General features: G+C 39.3%; 2 protein-coding genes across 2 annotated transcripts; one reads left to right on the top strand and one right to left on the bottom strand.

Moving 5' to 3' along the window:
• The first annotated feature begins 1,176 nt into the window (after positions 1-1,176).
• slc26a10 (solute carrier family 26 member 10) lies at positions 1,177-8,300 on the top strand. The gene is made up of 18 exons (XM_030769722.1): positions 1,177-1,441; positions 2,324-2,434; positions 2,804-2,961; positions 3,169-3,333; positions 3,442-3,594; positions 3,923-4,005; positions 4,301-4,448; positions 4,550-4,663; positions 4,992-5,069; positions 5,188-5,283; positions 5,576-5,682; positions 6,261-6,330; positions 6,967-7,146; positions 7,348-7,402; positions 7,591-7,679; positions 7,815-7,869; positions 7,997-8,103; positions 8,262-8,300. Exons 1-18 carry the CDS (start codon positions 1,177-1,179, stop codon positions 8,298-8,300), a joined length of 2,073 nt encoding a protein of 690 aa, XP_030625582.1.
• Positions 8,301-11,478: 3,178 nt separating this feature from the next.
• On the bottom strand, positions 11,479-26,096 carry b4galnt1a (beta-1,4-N-acetyl-galactosaminyl transferase 1a). Its single transcript, XM_030769866.1, has 10 exons — positions 25,882-26,096; positions 25,519-25,695; positions 22,524-22,630; positions 21,727-21,764; positions 17,838-18,018; positions 17,134-17,226; positions 16,800-16,987; positions 16,129-16,269; positions 11,846-12,083; positions 11,479-11,693 (listed from the first exon to the last, which is right to left on the bottom strand). Exons 1-10 carry the CDS (start codon positions 26,094-26,096, stop codon positions 11,479-11,481), a joined length of 1,593 nt encoding a protein of 530 aa, XP_030625726.1.
• Between the last annotated feature and the right edge of the window lie 497 nt (positions 26,097-26,593).

The raw sequence follows: 26,593 nt of genomic DNA, 5'->3' as shown, positions 1-26,593 counted from the left end.
TGCTTTCAAAAAAAGAATATTGAACTGAGCTAACATTGCCTTGAAGTCCATATTAAACAACAACAACAACAAAAATTCAATTTCATCTGAAATGTTCTCTTGCATTGTTGTTATTGTGTTTGTGAGCGCACTGGTTCATTGGGGGAAAATTTTCTCCTGAAAATTACCTCACTGTTGCTTTGAGTAATTTGTTCAACACTACGACTGGGAATCTAAACCCAAGTCAAAGCTCTCTATCGGCTGGAAGTTTAATCTGGAATTTAAAAGTTAATGAGAAATCTCTTTCAAACTGGCCAGAGAACAAGAGAATAGGAGCAATGAATACTTGTGCTATCCACACTTTGAGACCATCAGTACAGACCAACTCCTTAACTCATCGCTTTACTCAGTCCCTGGAGTATCATGGACAGAGGAGAACAGACAATGACATTTATCAGCGTCCAATGGCAGTTTGATCAGTGAAGCTCAGCAAACATATATAGTTACATCTCAAAAAGCTGCTTTGGTTCCAAACTGCATGTCCGAAGCTTCTACAGCGTTACAACACAGAAAGAAATCTATCCCTCTCGGAAATTGAGCAGCTCTAATAGTTGCTATTAGACATGGTTTGAGGTTACACCTTTGCTCTGGAAACAATACTACTTTGATTTCGGCCTGTAACCTACACAGAGCTGTACATTGTACGCCCCCTGTCCCCCAGTCTCCCCTCTCCCCTCTCCCCAGCCCTTTATGAGTTTCCATACAGACATGAAGAAGGAAGCTTTGAAGAGTTAAGATCCATGTCGGGGAGGGGTGTGTATTCGCGTTAGTGTTAAGGATAAAGGATGAATGTGTGCTCATTTCATTGTTTGACTGGTAAAAAGCTTTTCTCTGTAGGACCCAGAGGTCATTCTCCATCCATCAGCACACTGAGGCTGGACAAGTGCACCTATAAGAGGTCTATGCCAAGTGCAAGGACGTGAAAAGGCTCCAAAAAGCCGGTCAATTCAATTATTCCAAAAAAGTTCGAGTCATTTAATTGGCTCTGAGCACCTAACAGGAAAATACAGTGGTTCCTGATGTCAACATTTAGACAGCTATATATGAGAGATAGAGCACATCCCTCGCACTTTGAGACAGTCTTTTCTTGAGACTGTACTATTCGAAGCTAAAGAAGTTTTACCTGGGGTGGAGAAGATGAGTGCGTCAGTGGCCGTGTACAGGAATATATACACAGAGGATCGTTTCAGACAGGCGTACGGATCAGAGGGTACAGCGAGCGCGAGAGGACGGATCCGCGACAGGATTTCCAAGCGGTGCAGGTGTTCCCAGGTTGCCTGTTTCCACCTGTTGAAAGAGCGGGTGCCCATTTTCGACTGGCTTCCAAAATACAAGCTGAGGAAATGGATTTTAGGAGATATTGTGGCGGGTCTCACAGTCGGTATACTACACATCCCCCAGGGTATGTTTCAACATAGTTTAGTTTTTCAGTTTCCGTTTTAGTAAGTTTACTTATTTCGAGAAGCAAGAGCTAAAATTGTCAGTGACACGACATGTCATTCTGTGTCAGAGTGGTAAATTGAAGTGTTTACTGCTAACGTTATACGGTTTGGAATGAACTTTTCAAATTAAATTTTTTGGGGTTTCGTGTATTATCGTCTAGAACAATAACAACAATCACTGTCCAGAAATTGGGTTTAGTGAAACCTCAGAGTTAGTAGTAAACCTCCTAAAAGAACAGCCCTATGGCTTCATTCTCCTGGTAAAACAAAGCCATAGGGCTGTTTTATTAGGAGGTTTACTGCTAACTCTGAGTTTTCACTAAACCCAATTTCTGGAATACCCCTTAGAGCGCTTAACATGTTTGAAAAGCCAATTAAAGCGAACTAATTACAAATGACCAAATCTCTGCTCAAGAGAAAGAGAACATGGGTATCAGCAATGAAACTGAAAAAAAAAAACTACATTTATAAGTGGTACTATAAAGTTGTATTTAGTTCTGAACATAGCAGAAACAGTGGCTGTCCACATTGTTATTATTTTTATTATTGTTGTGGTTATTATTATCATTTTTGTTGTTGCTGTTGTTGTTACAATTAATAGTATGAGATTTAAGATTTGCTGAGCCACCAAAGATTCTTCAACAGCCTGTAAATGTTTAGTATTATTCATGAGTCAGTGTGTGAAAGTCATATTTGACACAAATTTTATCAAATGATAAATGATATTAAAATGTCAAGTTTTTAATTCAAAATAAAGAAAACTTTAAACAAGAAAAAAAAAGGGGGGGGGGGGGGAGAAATTCCAAAAGTCAGAAGATTCTCTGTTTCTGTCAACGTTTCAGGAATGGCTTTTGCTTTGTTGACGTCGGTGGCTCCTATCTACGGGCTGTACACGTCTTTCTTCCCTGTGGTTCTCTACATGCTGTTTGGCACTGGACGCCATGTGTCCACTGGTAACAATCCTTCCTCTCACTCATAGAGTCATGAGACAAATCCAAAGATACTTACAGTGACTTCTTAAAAACAGTTATAGAGTGTATCTGTCCAGAGGGCCCTACGATTTTCACCTTTTCAGCTTCTCTTCACAGCTCATATAAGACGTAAAAAAACATTACAACCTGTAGAGTAAGTTAATCTGTATTTTGTGAGATGTGAATCCATCTTAGATATAACCTGAGGGAAAACTAAGGACCATTTTGAAAGTCTTGCTATACTTTCCCACTTAAAAGTAAATCAACACCTCTTTATTTTTTTTTTATTTTTATTTTCCACTAATATCGATCCTGTGGTCTGTTATGAAGGTGCATATTTGCTGTGTGCAGGTACCTTTGCAGTGCTGAGTCTGATGACTGGCTCTGTGGTGGAGCAGCTGGTTCCCATGCCCCTGGCTCTCAACGCCAGCAGCCCAGAGGCGGAGCACTTTGAGGCTCAGAGGATTGGAGTGGCCTCTGCCGTGGCCTTCCTCTCAGGAGTGATGATGGTAAGGCACAAAATCAATGCATTTTAATACTTTCCTTGAAAAGTACTTAATTAATTAATGTCATAGCTGCTTGTAGTGTGTATTATCCTGATAATGAAGAAATCTCTGGCTCCTTTTGTGGTTTCTCACAGATTTTTTTTTTGTTTTGGCTGTGTGTTTTTTTTTTTTTTTGCTTGTTTGTTTGCTTTTTGCTGTTCTTGTTTCCAGCTCTGCATGTTTGGTCTTCAGTTGGGTTTCCTGTCCACATACCTATCGGAGCCCATTGTTAAAGCATTTACCAGTGCTGCTGCCTTCCACGTCACTGTCTCTCAGCTTCAGAGCATGCTGGGACTGAGGCTTCCTCGTCACGCTGGCCCGTTCTCCTTCTTTAAGGTATGACAGATGTGCTAATGGTCTCCTATGGACACCTGACAGGCCGTTGTTACTCAGTTGGATGAAATGGATGTAATGTTTTTACTTCTGTCTGACTGTGCCCCACAGACCCTGGCCTCAGTGTTGGAAAACCTGCCCTATACCAATGTGGCTGAGCTGATTATCTCTCTGGTGTGTCTGGCAGTATTGGTGCCAGTAAGGGAGGTAAACACACGTTTCCGTGACAAACTGCGTACTCCCATACCTGTGGAGATCCTTACGGTAAGCCGACAGGATCTGACACGCACCGCTAAAATGTGTTGTTTATTGTTTGAACATAACTGTGACTGAACAGGTCAGTAAAGAATGTGTGGAGAGAAAACTCCATCCAGTACATTTATTGTTTTAATCTCTAAAAAGATGTTTATTGTCGAGGTAAAGATACCCCATTACTTTTATTTTATTGCCTGTTTTTGAAAACCTTGAGGAATGTTCATTCATATCAAATATAGATGTCAAAGGACATGTGTTTGTTATAAACATTACACTTGTGTGTCAGATGTTTCATTTATTTATGTTTAGTGATAGTCTCTCTGTCTCTTCCGTACAGGTCATAATTGCAACAGGAGTTTCTTACGCCTCTTCTCTGGACTCCACTTATGACATTCAGATAGTTGGCCATATTCCTGCTGGGTAAACCTCTCTCTGTGCCTCCTAAGGTCATAGATTAAAATCAAATCATTTAAAAGTGAAAACGACACAGCTCATGTATTATATAATAATAATAAGAAGAAGAAGAAGAAGAAGAAAAACAACAACAACAACAACAACACCAACAACACCAACACCAACAACAACAAAAACAACAACAACAACAACAACAATAAGAATTATACTAATAATAAAATAATTTCAGATTGTGAAAATCTCTTGAGTCAGGATGAGCACTGAACTGTCTTTTTTGGTGTGTGTGTGTGTGTGTTACCAGATTCCCTAGTCCACAGATGCCAGCTTTGCACACCTTGCCAGACATTGCTGGTGACACAATTGCCATCACGTTTGTTGGCTATGCCGTATCAGTGTCACTGGCAATGATATACGCTGATAAGCATGGATACTCCATAAACCCCAACCAGGTAAAGCTTCTTCTCCAGCCCCCTAAAACCATGATACTATCATACACTAGACTGTCTGACTGACACCCCAAATGTTTCTCTGTTTTTTCGTCCTGGATTAGGAGCTGCTGGCACATGGAATCTCTAACACAGTATCATCACTCTTCACATGTTTCCCCAGTTCAGGCACACTTGCTACGACCAACATTTTAGAAAGTGCAGGAGGTTACACTCAGGTACTAGACAGTCCTGTATTTGCTGTCTCATGTCTCATGCTCTTGCAAAAGTTCATTTGAGGTGATTCCTCACACGTCGCAGCAGAAAGCTTTGTTTGACATTGCTCATGCTTGACCTCTTATTTTAATGGTGATCATCACAGATAATGAAATTGAACTCAATTAACTTGCAACACACCTCTTCATCAATCTCTGGACACGTACAAGACACTGGACCTTTGAAAACAAGCTTTGTATGATCACAGTTAGGCCTGTTACATGAATATGTTTGAATAAGTGAAAATGTGATCAGTGCCTTACTGTGAAACATCTCTGTGTCTTTGTCCAGCTGTCTGGCCTGTTTACTAGCATTGTGGTCCTGGTTGTGCTCTTGCTTATAGGACCTCTGTTCTACTTTTTACCCAAGGTGAGAAACAGCGTTCACACAGTGGAAGGCAGTATCAGTGTCCGTATCAGTTTAAGCGTCAATATCACAGTTAAAAGAGTCTCTTCATTCTCTCTCTCTCTTTCTCTTCCCTCCCCAGGCAGTTTTGGCATGCATAAATGTAACCAGCCTGAGACAGATGTTTCTTCAGTTTCAGGACCTTCCTGACCTGTGGAGGATTAGCAAGATTGATTTTGTACGTCTCTGACACGTCTGCAAGCACAAGCACCAGCTTTATGATTTTACATCATCTGAATATGTAGTAATTCTTTCTTTGCTAAAAAAAACCCCAAAAAACAAAAACAAAAAAAACTTTTTATGTAATTTCATACTTAATATGTTAATGATGGATGTAGAGTTCAACGATAATTGTTGTGTGTGCATGTGTGTGGGTGTGTATGTGTGTGCGTGTGTATGTGCATATGTGTGTGTGTGAACACATGTGTATGTGTGTATATGTGTAAATGTGTGTGTGTGTGTGTACACAGGTGGTGTGGGTGGTGACATGGCTGTCAGTGGTGGTACTTAATGTGGACTTGGGTCTTGCCATAGGAGTGGTTTTCTCCATGATGACTGTCATCTGCCGCACACAGAGGTGACCAAAATACTTTGACCTCTGTCATTTCATTATAGCCTGCCAAAAAACCCTCCAAAAAAACAAGATTGTAATCTACTGGAATCTACTGGATTACTGCCAGATTATTATATTGTCACATATTGCTCCAGATAAATCAAACAAATCATCTGGTGTCTATGGCACTGAGACGTTATCATCCAGTGCATTGGGAGAGAAAATATTAACTCTCCAAGTGGAGCAGCCCCACAGAAATCAGATATCCAGTGCATAATATAATTGGCCGCGCAGACAGAAACCGAGACAACCTAATTAGATTTGTGCATTTATCAGATACAATAATCATGTTTACTATATTTCTCTAATTATGTGTTCCAGAGCCATGGGGCAGTGTAAAAATGCTATGAGCCCTCACAGGCTCCAGGTTCCAAAACAAAATCCCTCTTTCTCTCTCTCTCTCTCTCTCTGTCTCTCTCTCTCTCTCTCTCTCAGAAGACATTTGTGCTCATGCTAAAGGGGGAAAAGGGAGAGACTAGATCAGCATGCTAGGGAAGAACAGACCTCAATGAATGAGTCTATAACAGAGTTTCTTTTCTTAGGGCTGGCTGTGCAGTGATGGGAAGGGCCTCGAACACAGAGATATACAGACCCATTGACCATCACAATAAGGTTGGTGATCCTGACCTATTCCCGGTGTAACCATTACCTGTGAAACACCTCTTCAGATTAACAATAACTCCAGAATAACCATAATCCCATGTATAATCTAACGTGGTCAGTGTTTCAGAGTAGATTTTAATCTGTAAGGCAGATTAATTGTTAAGATTTTATTAAAGTACTGTCAGTATTCAGTGTGCTAGGGGTTTTTTTTGTTTTTTTTTTAATTTGTGGTGCATTTTCAGACCTGCCCCAGATGGACTCTATGCAGTTCCAGAAGATATTGTTAAATTAACTGGCATTAGAAAAGAGAGAAAAGAATTATAATTGGGTATTAGTAAAATTGCAGGCCTCAGCAAAACACATCTGCATATAACCACCAGCCGAGATCGTGTGAATCCTTCTTTTTCCACAAAAGGTTTATGTTTGATAGAATTTGAATTTGGTATGTGAAAATGTACGTATGTTTATGGAAACCCTGGACTGTACATAGTCTTTACATATTTTCCACATACTTCAGCATTCAAACAGGACTTAATTTTTTGTATATACTCAATACGTTTTTACTCATTTTTTAAAATAGCTGTATGAAAACATTTAATAGGAAATTTAGTCACTTATAAGAAATGTCTCTGGTGCTTCCTCCAGTGCTATGAGGTGCCAGGGGTTAAGATTGTGACCTATAACGGGCCGATCTATTATGGGAACCGCAGCTTCTTTCGAGCTGACATAAACCAAATACTGGGCCTCACACCGGAGAAGATCCGCAGCAGAGAGAAAGCCAGAAAGGCTCTGGAGAAGAGAGAGAGAGACGCTGTCAACACAGTGGTGAGGTTCACTTTCACACATGAACTGTGCATACCAACACACGCACACACACACACTCACAAACACATACACACAAATAAAACTCGGACATACACACACACAAACACACATATACACGAACAAAACACACACACACTCTTGTATCACATAAGACACAGAATTGTATTCATTTTATCAGTCCTTACCCTTGTTGCTTTTCAGGAAAGAGGAGTAGCAAACACATCCTTTTCCTCTGAGAATGAGTTCTTCAAATCAGGTAAGCTCTGACTGCTACGTGCAGGGAGGATTCTCAGCTTTGTTCTGATGCCTGGAATAGACAGAGCCCCATGGGAGGCATGGAATACAAACAGTTGACAGACATTCACAGTAACATCTCTATCCATTTCTTCCTTTTTGTCTGTCACACCTACACCTCTCTCTCTCTCTCTCTCTCTCTCACTGCAGAGATGGCTGATAATGATGTCCAGGCAGTACTAATCGATTGCAGCAGTGTGATTTTTGTTGATGTTGCTGGAGCTAAACTGTTCATTCAGGTCAGTAATATAAATCCTGTCTGTAGGAGATGTGCATATAATGTAAATCTTGTCTGAAGTAGATATATATGCATATAATGTGAATGTTGTCTGATGTAGATGTGTATAAAATTTTAAGGTTGTCTGTTGTTGTAGTTGTGTGTAGAGTGCCAGAAGGTTGGTGTTCCTGTATACTTGGCTAACTGCAATGGTAAGTTTACATACTTATGGTAGCATATACTATACATGCTGGCTAGCGACCTAAGAGAGTTGGAAGACAGAGGTCAGAGGAGGATGTGTTTCAGTGAAACACACATGCTGTTGTTTTTACTGCCCAGAGAGTGTTCTGAAGATCCTCACCTCCAGTGGTCTGATGAACTATGTGGGTCCTCAGCACATCTTTGTGACAGTCCATGATGCTGTCGTCTACCTTCAGCAACAGAGGGTACAGAGCACTGCCTATCAGTTCTCAATTCGTTTTGTTTCTGTATCTTTGTGTGCATTTGAATAGAATGCTCTAAGATCATTTTCACATAAGTTAGTAAGTGTTCCAGCGATTGTCAGAAATTTATAGAGCCATCTTACTTTTATTTTTCCTCACAGGAAAAACCTCCAGAGAACACCAGTACAATTTGGGTGTGAGTGACAGACACATCCTTAACCAGACTAAGTCAACTCCATGGAAAAGAGCACTTATCAAACTGTTCATAGTACCAGAGGCAGAGTATGATACCTCTGAGTGGGAGACCGCTGCCACACAAAAGCCAGCCCAGAAATACCTGTATTACACTTTCCTGTAGTGTGCTTGAGTACTGGATGCAATAACTTTTGACTGTTCATTCATAGTGGTGCTAGGTTTACATAGATTTTTTTTTTAAAAAAAAGGTCACATATCTGATAGAGACAGAACACGCAGTGACCAATCTATAGGATGGCTCCATCGGTATGTCCTACACAGGCACAGTCCTGTCATCATGAGGTATGGCTAAAATAGTCCAGATTATAGATTACAGTCTTAGATTATTTTGAAAAATTTTACAGTTCTGCTTTTTGCTTGCATTGTGTATTGTGCTGTCCTGCATTGTACACAACATACACACATGCAAACATGTGCATGTGCGCGTACATACACACACATAGAAGTACACACACACACACAAAGTCTGATTATTCTGCTGAATGTGCTTCTGAGGAAAAGTCCTGGTTGATTCATTGATTCCACAGTGTGTTTGAATTTTCTCTAAACTCTTCACCCACTGTAGAAATGGGACCTTGCCTTCTGAGATCAGTTTTAAGGAAATAGTAGTAAATTATTGCCAAGCTGTGGTTCCAATCTGAAATTTTGATATTGTTTATCATTATGGTCTTTTTTTTTAAACTGATTAAAGTCTGAATGCTGGAAAAAGAATAATTGCTTGTTTCAAGCATATTTGATCTTTTAGTTTGCAAAAGTATATATATATATATTAATTCTAATAATAATAAAAACATATCTACCAAAATCCAACCCCTGATGAGTTACTCATTCCATAAAATAGTCACAAACATTCCCTTTTTGTATACCCAAAGACTCCTTGATTAGTAGTCACAAATATTTGTACAAAACAAACATCTACAATATATAGATAACATTGCCTTGACACGTCTTCAGTTTTTTTCATAACTGATTATTAACAAAAATACAGTTAACCATTCAAAAACAAATTTAATTCAGATATCTGAGTCACTTAGCATCACTGATACAGATAACAACGACAGACAATGACAATGACAGATGTTCTAGGGAATCCACCAGATGAGGCATTAAGGACACTGTTCCTGTACTGAGGTCACTGTGATCTTTAAAAAAAGACATCCAAGGGTTTTTTCAGTGGCACTGTTTTGAGGCTTTTGTCACTTTTTTTTCTTGTCAACTGGCAGTTAATCACTCTTTAGAGGAAACTCAGGAGTTAAGGGTGTGTGTGTGTGTATGTGTGTGTATGTCAGAAATAAGAGGAAGTCATACATACTCTGACATGAGCAAAGATCGTCAAAACCTCCTGCTCCATTCTAACTCTTCACAGTTACCTTGACATGGGACATTAATTCTGAGTTCAAAAACAGGCCACAAAACCATCAAATTAATTATTTTCTTGCTTGATGTTGGATGCCTGTAATTTTTTTTTCCAAAGTGTATTTCAAAGAAGCCTCTAGACAGAACACCCTCTGGGTTTTCTCTTTAAAGCTCAAGGAGTGTTTTGCTAATTGGCAGGATGGAAAATAGCCCACATCAATTACCACATGGTGGAGAAGACTGGCTTTCTGTTTCAGCCCAAATCCTCCCAAAGCTTCCAACGCTGGATCTTTCATATCAATTACCCACAAAATACCCCCAGTTCTTCCTGGTGTAGGTCAGTTGACATGGTATCAGAATTTAGTGGGGCAGCAGGGGAATGTGGTCAGGTAAGGTAAATCATTGTGACAAAAATAGCATGACAAAAATAAAAGAGAAATTGCAACCTACAGCAAAGGGTTTTTTTATTCATACATTGTGAATAAATAAATAAATAAACAAACAAACAAATAAGCAAAAGAACAAATGAAAAGCCCTAAAATAGCATTAAACTCATAGAACTCATAACAATTTTAGACATCATCTGTCTGTCATAAGAAGCGTAATAATGTTTACAGACGTTCTGAAACCCAAGCCGTCCTCACCACATTCTTCATGAGTCATCACGTGGAGATACATTTCTGCTGAAAACATTCATATACTCCTATACCTCAGGAGCTGTATAGTAGCAATGAACAGATTTACCAAGTTGTAAGTTTATATCTGCAACTTGTACATGATAGGTTTGAATCTGTGAATAGGGTGTACGAGTTTGATGTACCAAAAAAAAAAGAATATTTGCAGATATAACAATATTGCAAGTCTTTCACAATCACCACCATATAGACCATATGATATACTGACACAGATCACTGCTGCTATTTACAAAGCTCTCTGATAGGACTTCTCTCTATGATCCAGATCATATGCAAGACTAAATTCATGGCTACTGATATCACACATTTGGCAGCAACCACAAAGCACCCAAATAAAACCTGGCCTGGCACTATGAAAAGATGTAACAGACATACTTGTTTGTTTTGCAGATGCAAATAATATTATTTACAATCAGGTGCCAACAGACATTAGTCCGTTGGCGCCCTCCTATGGTCATTATGGAACAAACCCCTCATTTTTATGCAGTTGTCTTTTTCAGACAAAATAAGAGCGTATAGAAGTTCTCTAGAAGTACACAATTCTGTTAATTTTGAGACTAAAAATGAATTGAAATTGATGAACAAACTGCATAAAAACTAGGTTAAAAAATAACTTGAGGGACTTGGCTCCAGACAGAAGAAAATTAGTCTCTTTCTGCACTTTCTTTTTCTATTTTTTTGGTCTAGCGATTTCTCTCATCTTTAAGTGAGGCATTTCCAGCAATCGCACGCTGAAAAAAAAAAGTTTGATATAAAAGAAAGGTCGATAATGATAACATCCAATACCATTTCAAGCTTGTTTGGATCAAGGCAAAATCGCAGCAATGAATGAAAAAAAACAACCATACAAACAGCAACACACTGATGGGAAACAGGACCAAGGTGTTTATTTTCTAGATGCGGGTCACAACTGCAACCTTAATACAATGACTCACAGCTGCCATAAAATCATTTCAACATAACTGCAACTTTACCTTTGATCAGAGCGCTAGTGAGGTTTTTTTTTTTTCCAGCAACCCATGCTATAAAACGCCCTATCACAAAATGAGGGAATGATACAAAATCTGAGCAATTAATTAGAAGTCAGGCACTTGAACCGGTTTTTGAGATAAAAAAGACTAGGTCTAGATTCCAGGCTATTTTGGGGGGAGCTATTATAGCGAAACTTTGCATAAGTTTTCTCAGTGTCTGTCTGTGTCCATGGTAACTTGATTTTAGAGGCGTGGCTCACGATGACATCATCACAGGAGCCTACATGGAGAGAGCCGAGCCCGTCAATGAAAAATTCTAAAAGAAAGAAAGAAAGCATTAAAGCCATTAGGGTAATGCATGCTTTCCAGTGTTAACCCACAAAGAGGGTAGTGTGGTAGTTAAAAAAGGTAATAGCTAACACCAGTGCAGTAAACAAAAGGCTACAGGTGTACTGCATGTATTTTCACCTAAATGGCCGATTCGTGCCAGTCGCGGGTCGAAACCCACTTGCCGCACTTTGTCAGTGCGGGCCATGAAAAAGTTGATGACTGCATCAGTGACCACGCAGTTGGGGAAACCCTTGATGGAGTGGTAGTGACCCCTCCTCATGTGGAGGCAGTCTCCATCCTCATCACCCTCTTCCACTGACATCTTGTGGTTGAAGGTGGCAGTGTATCCTGTGACCTCCCTCACTGCACCTCCCACCTGTATACACAGCCATCACACAAACCGGAAGTGAGTTAGCACGAATACCAAAGCTTTTGTGACTACAACAACAAATAACCACAGCAACCACCAATAGTGATAGTTACAAGAGGTGAAGGAGGAAGAGGACGAGGAAGAAGAGGAATTCCAAAAAATAAGAGCTCTGCATGAAACAGAAAAGAGAGGTAACGCTACATGTGTTATTTGGCATTGTTTGACATGACAATATTCCAGAAGGACATCTTTTTTGTAGCTGGTATTACTTATCTCTATGTTTACTTTTTACTGTACATTTTACTTTAATCTTATTGTATGTAAAGCTTTAGTTTTGAGGAAAGTTTTCTTTATATATATATATACATATGCACACACACATACATACATACATATATTCTCACACACACACACACACACACACACACACACACACACACACACACACACACACACACACATAAACGTTTATTAGTCACAAACAAAATTAGGATCCTGACACCCCTGTGAAAAGCAAAGTGAGAAAGCCTCGATGAAGAAGCATAAAAATCTCCTAAACTTGCACCCCCCTTGACAGGAGCTCGAGCCCCCCTGGGGGGGCAGGCCCAAAAGGTTGAAAACCCCTGGACTAATCTACTGAATGGGGGGATGGGTCATCATGAGGACCCCTGAAATCCAGAAGGTGGTGTTTTGAGTTTATTGAAGCCAACTGTATGAAAGTCTTCAAAGCACAGAGGAAGAGCAGATGATTACTGGTTTCAGTGATTCATTTAAAAAAATAAAACAGGCCTCACTATAAAAAAGCAAAAGGAGCAGGATACAGACCCCAAGAGCAAAAATATGCCTGTTCACTAGAGTAAGATCCAAATGTTTAATTGGTATATGTGATTTGATTTATTTTCATATCAGTTCTTTAAATCTGATGTCAAAAGACACATTCTCATGAGAAAAAGGTTTCCAAAGCAAAGTATTTTCTGGCTGAGGTCACAAGCCACAGATCTAACTGACTGCGGTTTGGGTCTTCCTTTGTATGCATTTGTGCTACGTGTCATGCACTGTTGCATGACTCCTTTCACACCTTTGTCACTACTGCACTCTGCTCTAGTCTACTTGCACTTAGCTTTGCCAGCTTACAAACCCGTTTCAACCGGTTCACCAACTAATCAGCGTACGCACCTTGGTCACTCGTTCACGGTCTCTCCATTCAGCCTTTTTAGGTCAGGTTGCTTGTGTTTCTTTTCTGTGCTCAGTCCTGGACTATCAACAAACGTCTCACATCTGTGTAGCATATCTGACCTCTTTCTGCCTTCTAATTCTGAAGAATGGTCTTCTGAGAACATGGGTCCTGCGTCTCAGTGCATTTGTGACAAACCCAGCTCTAAACATTCTCTCATTCAAGTTCGGTATGTACGAAACAACTGGCCTTACCAAAAGCATACAACAGACACTCTGATGCAAAAAAGGACACTCCATTGCATAGTCATCAAAAATCGCATTTATCATTCAACTTGGCGAACAAACATGATTTTGTTTGCGAAACTTTTCACTGTTTGACAGTGTAACACCAGCTGACTTATTGTAGAAAGTCCACTCAATATACTTGCACTGTCCATTTAGCTTGTAGCCTGTTTTTTTTTGTTTGTTTGTTTGAGTTTAAATGTGTTCCCTGAAGAAGATTCTAGACATTTAAGACATGAGCACTTTCGGCCTCTTAATGAAATCACCCAATCCTATCACATTCCAGATAGCAATTATATGTGACATGACCATATTCTGCTTAACAATGAATCTCTGCTATTGTTTTACCACTTTCTACAGTTGTGCAGTTGTTGCATTTTGCAGAGACCTCAGAGTCCCTGAGCTAATGTTAAATTTTCTGTCAATTTGGTTATGACTGACGCTGTGTCAAATACACTCTAACTCTAATCCCATCTTACTTCCCTCAGTCACTATCAGTCTCCTTGCCTAATGATGTTTCCATGCCCTATTTCTTTTTACCTTTGCGGTCACATTGTTTCATCCACCAGGAGCATTTGATTTTTGTAAATTTAGAGAGAAAACAGGATTTGTATAGAATTTCTGTGGAGTCCCCCTCTCCTGTCCCTTAGAACATTAGTTTCAACAAAGTTAATTTTCTACAATAATAAGTATAGCAAATAAATACTGTCATATATCAATAAAGAACCTCTTTTGTTGAAAAAGGCTGTTGTGTTATGAATGTTCTAGAGGCTGACCGATGGTAAAGGCCATGAAAGAGTTACTGCTATACCTCAATCAACATGGTCATTATGGGACAGCCAACAGGTCAACTTCACAGTGTGCTTTTAACACACTTAACATCACTATATTATTTTATCATTACAGTTTTCAATTCAGTTAACAGTATTCAGTTTTCAGTCTCCCTGTTACTGCCTAAGAGGAAAATACCCCCACATCCTGTCATAAGGCAGTATCAATAAGACACATCTGGAATACAGAGTAGCACTCCTCCAGTTAGCAAACTTGGAATAAGCCAGTGGTGTGCCGTCAGGGTGAGCAAGGCAAGCACTGTTTGTTTGTTTGTTTGTTTGCCTAACTTTCCGACGCGGAAATAAATGTCACAAGGTATATCTCCTAAGAGTGATCATTTTCTACGTATATGTACAATACATGATCTACTACTGTCTACTTTCAACACATCTCTCCCACCACCCACTCACTGCCCTCTCCTGTGGCATTTTCGCCCTGTTTCACTGTTTCACTGTGCTTTTCTGCTGAGAATCAGCTGTGCTTGCCTTCAGCTCCTTGAACTCAACGGCAGGTCTGCTCAGTTGATGTCATGGGTCCTGCTAAAAAAAAGAAGGCGAAGGGAAGCGGTTTTAAGCGGGGGTCTGACTTCTGCTTGCCCAAGTAAAAAACCCACTGCGCTGCAATTTTTGAAAGATGCACAAGCACCGATGTGACCTGTACACATGTTTATGCAAAAATAAATTTGACATGAAATATTTCTACATGACAGCCAGACAAAAACACTACAGCTGACACAAGCAGATGACCAAACACAACATTTCAATGTATACCGGGCAGAGTCCCTCATTTTGATACAAAATATTTTTACTCATGAGAGCTCAACATAAACATTACAGCAAACACAAGGGGAGTGCCCATCTCATCATTTCAATGCATGTCAAGCAGCGTGCTATGCTGCATGGTGTTTAGGACACAAGTGCTATTTTTGCTTCCACCTGAGGAAGTTTTCCAGCGACGATATGAGTCCTAAGGTTAATTTACTTTACTTTGTAATTTATAGTTACTAGGGAAAGATATCCTGTTTAAACACACAAAGCGCGGCCTTGCCAGGGATAATCGACCTCACCCATGGTACACCCAAACTGGAAACAGCAACTAAGCGCTGAGGTGTGTTAGTATATAGAAATGGCAAATGTTTACAATCCATGATACTTAAACTTGGCAAACATGCATGTACTTGCCTTCCATCTTTCAGATGGCAATACTAATGCCAATCCTCTTAAGCAGCACTACCTGGTCACATTTCTACAAAAACACCGGACCTGTTGAGTGCGTTTCTCAAATCATTGCTAAGAATAACTTGCCATAAAACATATTTTCTTGTTGCCCTGCTGTAAAAACTGACGACACCCGCAATATGTTTAAAGCAAATCTGACACTCTGCATACCCTTCTTTGTGGATGACAGACATCAATTTCCTGCTCTCAAGCTTTACACTCACATTTACAATCACTTAAGTAGATTAAACTGTATATACAGTACTTCTAAATGAATGCTGATTTACAAAAAATAATAAGTGGTGCAACAACATTTCTTCAATTACTGCATATTGCACCTATCAACTAAAAAAAAAAAGACCAAACTGCTTTGATTCAGAAACACTGGTAGGCTTCTTGTCCATGTTCCTCTTCTGTAGGACTTTTTTTCTGCGGCACAGTCAATCCAGTTACCACATGGCCCTGTGAGACCATTATGTTTTTAGAAGTCTAAGCTTGTCCTACAGGATTCTAGGCATGACAGAGCGGTCAGGCGTGTCTCTTACCAGGTCAAGGGTCGTACTCTCTAGGACCTCCACAAACTTCTCCAGTTTGGTGTTTGCTGTGAAGTAGAAGTCATCATCCACCCACAGAACATACTTTGTGCTCACCTGGGACACTGCCAGATTGCGGCCAGCAAACCAGCCCTGAAAACGGGGAACCGGTTTTTACAATAAGTGTTTCTGAAGCCAAGTCAAAACCATGCAAATACATTGACCATTGAATATGAAATACACAAATATTCAGATGAGCATGGTAAATATTGAGGTAAATGAGACATGTATCCTCCACAGCAGTGACCAGGATTCAGATGTGGTGTTTTAACAAACTGCAATACTGTAAAAAAGTGGAAACCAGAGGTTAATTCTAGCATCTGGAGTAGCGAAGTAGTGAATAGTGTCAGTTATGTGTGACAAACTGACTGTGATAACAGAGAAGACCCAGATGCGCTCTGCTGACGTCCACTGAGGTCTGTGGGCATTAAAACAGCGTGTGACATCATTTGCAGATGTTTTATTCTGACTAACCATGGGAAACCGCAACTTTCCAGCCACAAAGTGATTTGATGAACCAGCTATTTTTGTCAGAGTTTGTGTAGAACCACCACCTCTTTAAAAGACATTATTAGATTGAAAAAGCTATCCAATTACTGTACTAAAGAACTGTTGAGATGTACCTTTCCAAATGGCATGATGTACTGTTCAATGTATGGACCAGTCACAAACTTGGGATGCTTGTTGTCATCTGCTATCACTATGGTAACAGTTGGGTAGAACTGTCGTACACTGTCAATCAAATCCTGTAGTTTGTCATAGCGTAGAAATGTCTTTGTGGCAATTGTGACAAGATCACTGATATTGTATTCTATGAAAAAAAGGAGGAAAAAGGGATTAAACAATGAAAACATTCATTTTTTAACTGTTCACTGCCTGCTGCCACATAATAGCCTGAAATCATAACAACTTCATATTTTTAACATTTCAAAAAGGTGCTCCTAACTAGTCACATACCCTTTTTAGGTCCAGGATTATAAAGCTTGGGTGTCACTGGATGACCAACCTTGATGGTGAAGACTGCCTGGTGTCCATCAGTGTCAAACCATACTAAAACAGATAAATAACCGACACATTTCAATAGCTTTTTAACTAACCTGGGGTAAAAGCTTTTGACTCAAGAACACAGCTGTGAGCCATCTTAGACATCTTAAACAGCACTGTCTCAGAATAATGTGTAAGTGTGTGCTTTTAAAGCCTTTAACAGCTTAGAGCTTTCAGCACCTTAGCATATGAATTCATTACTGTGCTGCAAAGACTATAAATACACTTTAACAAATCAAAATAGCAAAAGCCTATTGATCATTTCAGAAACTCAGCTATCATGCATATGCTGAAGAGGAAATTTAGCCACGATAAAAAAAAAAGGTCATTGTATGACCTCTCATGGCATAAATGCATATTTCAAAAATGTAATTGACAAAAATGTAATTAACTTACATAAACACTTACACTCACACACACACACAAGGTAACACATATATACACAAAGTAAAGCTTGAATTAAGCAATAACAGCAGTGAAGAGGATGTGTTATAAAAAAAGAGAGGTATGAAATAAAACAGTATTAAAATTCATTTAACCGTGCAGAAGTTCATAACCCCTGCCTTATTTTAAAGCATGGAGTATTGCTCCATCGGCACAGGAGACTGCTGTCTCACCTATATCAACCGCACGGGGATGGAAAACTGTGTTTGTGTAGGTGACAAACTGCAGTTGCCTGTTCAAGTTGGACAGAAGTCTGCTGGACAGGGTCATGTGCATTTCTCCTGCCCCTTCGACGGAAACACCATTCACCTCAGCCGCCACATCAAACGTGCCAAGGGTAGCTGTCAAACTCACCTGGACCAGTCCATTCAAAAAGGGAGGGAAAAAGCAAGTTTGAAAAGCGTTCAGTTCAAATTAATGAGACAACCAGTGGTGGAGGAAGTACTCAAACACTGTACTTAAGTAAAAGTACAAATAAACAGACAAAAATGTACTCTAGTAAAAGTACCACATTAACCTTTTGACTTGAGTAAAAGCAAGTAAGTACCTGCTTTTAAATATACTTAAAGTATTAAAAGTAAAAGTACTTGCTGGATGTATTCCCTAATGCAATGGTCTACAATATCATGAAGTGTGCCTACTGTATGTATATTTTGTTTAATACATCAATAGTATGGGCTGTGCCATTTTAATTAACAATGCTGCAGATGATGGTACTTATAACACTGGCAAACAATCTTTTATCAATTATTTGAAAGGTTATTGTTTTTATTGTGTTTACCCTCTGTGACACAGTTCACACTTGGACTGTGAATCAGAATTTCAGGGGTGACCTGCAGAGTTAAATGCCATTAAGCAAAATAAGAAAGAGGACTGATTATACCTTTGAACGTTTTTATTTATCTGTAAATAAAACCAAACACGATATAACACAATGCAAAACCATTGTGTTATACTGACTGCAGTAAACACATTCAAGTCAAAGTTGTCTGCCTGAAAAAAGGGGCATTAACACACCTAACAAAGGAATAGGCACTGATCCTAACACAGGATTTCAACATATTATCTATTACAAAATTTATACTTTTGCCAGACTGTTCTTACGGGAGATGGAAATTTGGTTTGGCTCAATATGAGCATGCCAAGTAGGGTTGACAGTCTGACTTTTAAATTCCATTTCAGTGTAATTAAGACAAAGGTATCTTTAAAATAATTACTACGATGTTAATCCTGTCATTCTATAATACCAACTAATTTTAAACCTTAACTCTGAAGCAGCACAGGGTTAAAGAGCCCCTAGCCACACAAGCAACATAACCACCGCTGTTCCCGGGATCTAGCATCCAAGCAAACACCCGGGATCAAGACTACATTGCGTTAGCAACATGCATGTGTTACTTGCCAGTTAACGCTAGATTATAATAATTTAATCGTGTTTACTTGTTGCTAGTGGTGCACTTGAACAAGAGGCTAGCTAAGGTTACATAAGACTTCACTAACTTAAATTAACATGCAAAGGTCAGGTAGCGTTAAGCAACTTAATTTACCTCAATATGTTTCTTCAAATTTGACGGCGAATTTCTGAAAGCTAGTATCTCGTGTTTTCGAGGGAGACAAAGATGGCACGGGAATCTCCGTGAATCATTTTTAGAACCGGTTATCTCAAACAACTCTTTTAAATAAGGCCATGGGTGGCGCATATCTAATGGCTGAATCTCCGTGGTGGCCTCTCTCGAATTCATTTTGGGTGTTTTATCACCGGTTAGTGCTGCTGCTGCTGCTGCGGGCGCGCCCCGCTCTTGTTGAAGGAGCGTCTAACATTACCTGCCCGCTTTGATTGGTTCAGTGGACCAATTCCCCTCTCGCCATTGATTACTTTAAAACTAACAAACAAACAAAAAAACGCAATGTGACTGTAACGTGTAACGCAACGCATTGTAGAAATGTAGTGGAGTAGAAAGTATAGATATTTGCTGTAAAATGTAGTGGAGTAAAAGTCAAAAGTACCCACAACTAAATCTGCTTAAGTAAAGTACAGATACATGAAAAATGTACTTAAGTACAGTAACGAAGTACTTGTACTTCGTTACATTCCACCACTGGAGACAACTTATGACAAATCTTTCTCTGAGACAAGATAATAAGGTGCAAGAGGAGCTCAAAATGTCAAATACTGATGTTTACGAGATTGAGTTAAAGACTGAAAGCACAAGGTACACAGGCACTTAAAACATGCCAATCACTGCACAAAAGAAAGAGCGTGGATGGTGAGTAAAAACAGAAGCTCTAGTTATCTAACAGATGTCACTAAGAGGAACTCATAATAAACGGAAAACCATGAAAAAGTTCCTATTTTCAAGAATGGTGATGGAGCTTTGATGAATCGGGTTTGTTTGTGAAAAAATGCATCAACAACAGAATTAATTTAAATAAGATCAAATTGTTGAATCAAACTGATAAACGTTCATGTGAGCAGTTTGAAAGTTACAAAACATGTCTGATTAAAGAGTAAAAGACAAAAAATTCCTTGCAAACTATACAACACACTGAAAAACAGTAGTAACAACACTGAACACTGTAAATGAATTCAGTGCTCACTGAAACAAAGAAAACTGAGATCTTGGGAAATCACCTGACTTTGGTTTGGTTATAACATGTTTTGTTTGCTAGATTTTCCCCATTGTCAGCACAAAGGATTATCAGTTCTCTTTGCACTGTAATGGGATTCACATTCCCTAGTGCTAACCAATCTTATGCACTCATGCACGTCAGCACTTCGTCTATCTGTCAGAGAAAGCTCAATGGGTAGCAGATGAAAAGGGTCAAGCAGGATCAGTCAGAGACTGCTTTGCTTACTGAATATGATGAGAGCGCCACATAAAATAACTTCCAAAAAAACAGCAATTTTTTCTACAATTTGTCAAAAAAGTTAAAAATTTCTTATAGAAGGCAGCTGTGTAGGTGACACTTTACAATTCAAAATAGTGTGTCTGACTTCCAATAGAGCGTGAATGGACAATGGACAATGGACAGTGGACTGAGACCAGAAAAACAACCGAGTCCTCTTTTCCTCTTTCAAGAGAACTTACAATGACAACACAGTGAGAACTGGGTTCTTTTCCATTTGGTTCACCTTTTTGGTCCATTTGAAGAGGACTGAGTTTGCTTTGTTTGAAAAAGTCTACATTTGAAAACATCCTTAAAGTTAACAAAATGTCAGTAAACAAGCAAGTCAGTTCAAGCATACTTAGATTAGGGTTACAATTCAAGTATGTCTGTTTTAAGTACCAAGCAAAAAGAAAAAAATTTAAAAGCACAATCACACCTGCTTTGTGTAGCAGCTTCTCTCAGTTCATTCATGCAAGCATTGTTTACTGACCCATATTTGTGTTAAGATAAAATGCTATGTTTAAGGAAATGCAACAATTGCTATCTAACAGCACATAACATCACGTCGCATGACAGCCTGCAGGTTGTGTACTTTTTATAAAATTTTGAAATAACATATACTAATAAACAACTGGAAAATGAGGCAATTCTCAAACAGCTGTGACAGCTGAAGCTAAAGTAAAATACATGCGATGATCAAGTGACTTCAGGCGCATCAAGAAAAGAACAACTGTCAAACTGTAAACATGAGCCTAAATGGCAATACAATGGCAGTTAGACACATTGAGATGACAAAGGCAAAGATTCAAAATATTTTAATTTTGCTACAACTTTTTTCCTTGCAAATACGTTCTCATAAAATAGCTTTCATTCAAGATCAAGACAAACTTCCAGCATTTCTGCATCTGGATTGGAGGGTCACTTAACATTTGACAAGCCACTTAGGAACCCATCTATCCACACATCACTTGACTTCAACTGCCATAGGTTGGCCATCTTACGAGCATGTGGGGTTCAAAATGGATGTTTTGTCATTGCTGTTTACTACATAGTATGGAGAAGAAGCACTAGAACAAATCAAATACTACGAAGTGACCAGCTTGTGATCCCATTTAAGCAAATGTAAAATAACAGCATAAAAATGGCAAAAGATGTGAAAAGCTGTCAACTTACAGAATAAAGCTGCCTGGACTTTTGTTCTAGACCCAGCCCTTCAAAACAAAACATCACAACTCAAATGTTAGCAATAATTATTACAAAGCATAACATAAAGCCTTCTTTGAGATCAACATTAAAAGGTTTCAAGTTTGTTTCAAGCAAACAAGAGTTCATGAAAATGCGTGCATAAGCAAAACACTTTGCATATGAAAAACACTTTGAATTTGCAGAGTGTGAGTTTGTTGGGGGTTCAGTCAGGAAATACTCACTCTATTCCCACAACCTACATCAATAGTCTGAGTTCTTAGAACTGATGATTTAGAGCTAATGAATTCAATTTTTTCAGGGACAAAAAAAAAAAAAAAAAAAGAGGGATGCACAACTGTACTGACAAGGAACTATATATAAGCAGGGCTTGTAAACACCATTAACATGCTATTGTTCATAAGGCTAAGTGCCACAGTTAATAAGCATTATAAAGAAATGCTAGAATTCCACAGTTACTTAGAATCACTATTAATGCTTACTTAACACACATGTCTTATTAGAGTTGATTAGCTTTGTTTAATAACTTACATTGCTACTAAGCACTTCCCGTAAAAATTTAATTCTCACGTTGCCCTCTACACAATCCTTTTCTTACCAGTAAGATTAAAGCTAATTTCTCCCATTTTAAAGAGCACTACTACTTAGGTGTTGAACAATAAAAGGTCTCTAACCCTAATAAATCAGACCATTTAGTCTAGCAGTGCAGTGATTACTCAGAAGGGGGGTTGGAGCAGTTTACAGCTGACTCTAGGTTTTAGCCTCACCAGGTATCAAGACTGTCTTCATAGGTCGAACTTCCACGCCCTGTGTGGGATACTGCAGAGGACTGTTGGCCTGTGCAACAATAAGGAGATCTGTAGCGGCCTGGGTTCTGTGAGACAAAAGGTAAACAGTCGATCAGTACCTCTTTCTCGAAGGGTATTCACTGCGTAAGGGCTCTATTATTAAGAAGGTTCAAAAGTTGACAGTTGTCACGTATTGGTAAGTCATTCTACCATCTTGACACAGGAGGTGAGAACGGTTGAGTTTCATTTCTGTATTTCCTTTCATTTCTACAAATGAAGAGGAGAGGAGAAGAGGAGAATCAAAACTCAAAAAAAGGGGAAGTCATCCCTCACTGTGCCATGGTACTTTCTGTACTCTGTTGTGAGACTACCTTAGACTGGTGCCAATTATTTTTTATGGAGATCATTTTTAATTTCTGATTCTTTCATGTCAGGGTTTGCTAAATAAAATTACTGTTGTTAACAGTGACTATTATTTGTGTTGGCCTGCGGTTACTCTAAAGGTAAACGTTTTTCCCCTGAAGTTTGGAAGCTTCTTCAGCAGCTTAAACAGTTCTGCAACTATTCAGAACAAAGTTCCTGAACGCGTTCGTGTTTGCTTTCCCACCGTAAAATGCGTAACGACTTGGTAAGTTAGGAGTAATTGACACAAAGTGCAAGTCTGTCTGAGTAACTTTGGTTGCTGTGGTTGTTTTTTCATGCAGCCATGTGTCTTTTTCAGTGTTTTCCCTGCACCACTAGTGGCGTGCAGTTTGCAAACGAGTTGTTCTTTTTGAACGACTCTTTTTAGTGAGTCGTTCGTACCACTTCACCAGCACAACTGAGTCATTTTTTTTTCTAATTCAGCTGCTCCAAGTCAACTGCATGCAGTCGGTCAGAAACCTTCAGTATCACTACGCAGTGCGCACAGCAATGGGCTAATAACAATCAAGAAAGAGAAAGAAAGTGTGGACTAATGCGCCCAAAAAAACAGGTCGAAGTAATGTCTGCCTCTTAAGAAAATAGACTGATTATCTTACTAAATTGACAAGTGATTACATTTACCCCAGTGAAGTAATTATTTTTAATCTTTGTATTACAAACAAAAGGATCTGAATTTAGTCAAACCGCTGTCTCAACTAAAAAACCCGAGTTTGAAAGCATGACTTCAAACTCGGACAACTTGAGTTTGAGAACCCGAGTTCGAAAGCTTGAGTTCAAACTTGGCCAGCTCTGGTTCAAAAGCACGACTTCAAAGTCAGACAGCTGGAGTTCGAAAACCTGAGTTTGAAGGTTTATTGCAGTAGACGAGTCTACGAAGACACCCAAAGACTTAACTCATGTTCTCGGTCGCTCTGTTGATTTGGTGGATACACCATTCCAGTATCCCATAAGGCCTAGCTAGCAGATCTTCGGAAACAAGGAAGAAAGAGGCTAAAAGCCGCGCAGGCTCGCTTTTATGTGACAAAATAGAAACTTTTGTGTAGCTAATAAATGCAACGTATTGGTTTATGTTACCTGATTAAAATTTTGACATTAGAATTGTTTCCCCAACAATTAAACGATAGCACTGTTTGTTTGAAAGAAATTAATATAAAGGGTCTTAAGGACATGCACATAATTGTATGATGTTAAACTGACGTGTTCTAGGCCATACACATTTATCGATACATTGATTTAGCCTATTTTACCATTTTGAAATGTAGTACAAAGGGGACGTTAGAAAAGAAGACATAAATAGCTTTATTGAAATTAAAGTTTGAGCAATTATTTTATAAACATTAGATTTGTGCATTCAACTTAAAGCTTCAGCGAGTGCCATAAGCCGAGGAGACGTGGCCCACCGGAAGTGCAAGAGAATCAAAACTCGAGAACCCGAAAAAAACCCGGTTCAGTTTCTTCAACTGTTCAAAAGAATCGGTTCACTAAACTGACCACCACTACGCACCACTTTACAGTACGTGTATACCCAGTTCAGGTAAATGCAACAAAACTTTCCAATAGACCTTTTCATTCCAAGTTGTCGACTCGCTCTCTCTGAAACTCCCTCTCCGAACAGATGCTACGTAAGGCTTACTCCTCTGCAGTTCATTTTTCCTAACACCTTTCGTGTATGGTAGTTTTCCATTTTGTTAGAAATCTCTTTAAAAATGCCGATATTTACGCTCGCTTGCTAAATTCAGGTATTGTAAAATGACGATCGTGTTTACTGGTTCGTCAGACCAGTAAGTAAGAGAAAAGCTAGAGAAAACAATCTTTTTTAAACCTTTAGAAAAAAAAGCTCTGACCAAATGAACTTGTATTAATGAATACTCACCACGACATAAAGAGTTTGAAGCCATGGGCACAGGGTGTAGGCCTAGGCCTACTTCAATTAAGTACAAAGCATGATGTTTTAAGCAGTCTCTTTATTGTTTGACATTTGTTTTATCATTGTATGAGTTTGGCTTTAGCGTGTTAGAACTGGCAGCCCTGTCATTGGCACTCAGTCTATGTTTTGTCAAATGTCGCCAAAATAATGGGGCGTCGACGTTCTTTCTTTTCTGTTTGCACTTAATGCGATAGTTTCATTTTGTTTTTTTGGTGAATGTGACATCCAGCTTGATTTCTACTCGTCAACCTGGTGTGTACAAGCCTGGGCAGGTTCCTCCTCAACCACCTGCTTTCAGCTGAAAATCTGGGAACCAACTTTTCAGGTTCCAAACCAATTAATTTTGGTCGAAATGCTCCGAATGGTTCAAAATTTGGTGCACAAACCAGAATGGAACCCATTCCCTGTTGGTGGAAAAGGGGTATCAGAGGTTTGGTTAACTTCTGTCCCCTTAATCACCAAAACAAACACTTTTGACAGGGAATACCCACCTGATCCCCTTTGTAGTAGAGACCCACAGTTTTTCTCTTTTTTTGAAAAAAAAAACAAAAAAACAGTGGCAGATGGCTTCCTATACGTTGGTATACTAACAATAAATAGTCTGAGTGCGAAATATCACCCTACCTCTTGTGAAAGTTGTGGTACTCCTTTGATCTGTACCGCTTAATGTACTCCAGTTCACGTCCCTCAAAAGGCACGCGCAACTCTTCAGCTGCCACATGAGGAAAAAGCAAGTGGGCAAAAGGAAGACTGATAACTTCCTCTTCGCCTTCACATACGCAGCCATTAGTAGCAAGTCGTCTGTGTGAATGATTGCGTATTAATAGGTAAACCAGAATAGGACCAGTTCAACAATTATTAACCATTTTACAGAAGCTAGCATACCTGCACACACACACTTTGAGACATCAATCAATGCTCCACCCAACAAATTCATTACACATGTTCTCATTCTTCCTCGTTCTCTCTCTACTGTACCGTCCTCACCCTGCGACACTCTCTTTGAGGTGATAGGGAATGTTATCATGTCTCTCCAGGGTCTCCTGCAGATGCTTTTCCAGATGTCTCTCCACGTTGGTCTGTAATCTTGGCTGCAAATCAACTGCGTTATCAGTTGATGATGTCAAGTAGTAGATGAAGACAGCAATCAACATGAAGGACAAAACAATGATGGCCAGCATTTTCCTTCTCTGACTGCGCATGATGGAAGTGACGAACCAGGACACCAGGAGAACAGGCTTACTCTAGAGCTTCATTGCACTGCTGTCTGTCATAGAGAAATAGGAATATTATGAAAAAAGCATTGGTTCTTGGTAATACTAGTCTATCTGGACACAGTCTTTCGATGTATGTGTACTAATGTGCATTCCTTGTTCTGATGTGGCGTTTATGCTGTGAACGGATCTGACTCAAAAATGGAACAAACCACAAAGCATTACGTAACGAGGGCTTGCTCAATTTGAAAAACGAGTGAATGAATTTAAAACCAGTTTGCACAACAGTGCTCCCTTCCTTATGGAACTCAAAGGACACCATATTCTTCTAAAAAATGCAACAGTATTAAGACCAGCTTCCAGACAGCACTCAACTCAGTCCCTTCAAACCTGATCATGTTCAGCCTCTCCTGATTATTGGAAACACCTGTCGTTAATCACTGTTTTATATAAATGAGACTCTTGGCCAAGTGCTTTTCTGTGCT

This window comes from Chanos chanos, chromosome 3 (genome assembly GCF_902362185.1).
Source record: "Chanos chanos chromosome 3, fChaCha1.1, whole genome shotgun sequence".
In the NCBI taxonomy this organism is placed as follows: domain Eukaryota; kingdom Metazoa; phylum Chordata; class Actinopteri; order Gonorynchiformes; family Chanidae; genus Chanos; species Chanos chanos.
The sequence above is the reverse complement of the archived record's forward strand: the minus strand, read 5'-3'. Positions and strand labels throughout refer to the sequence as shown.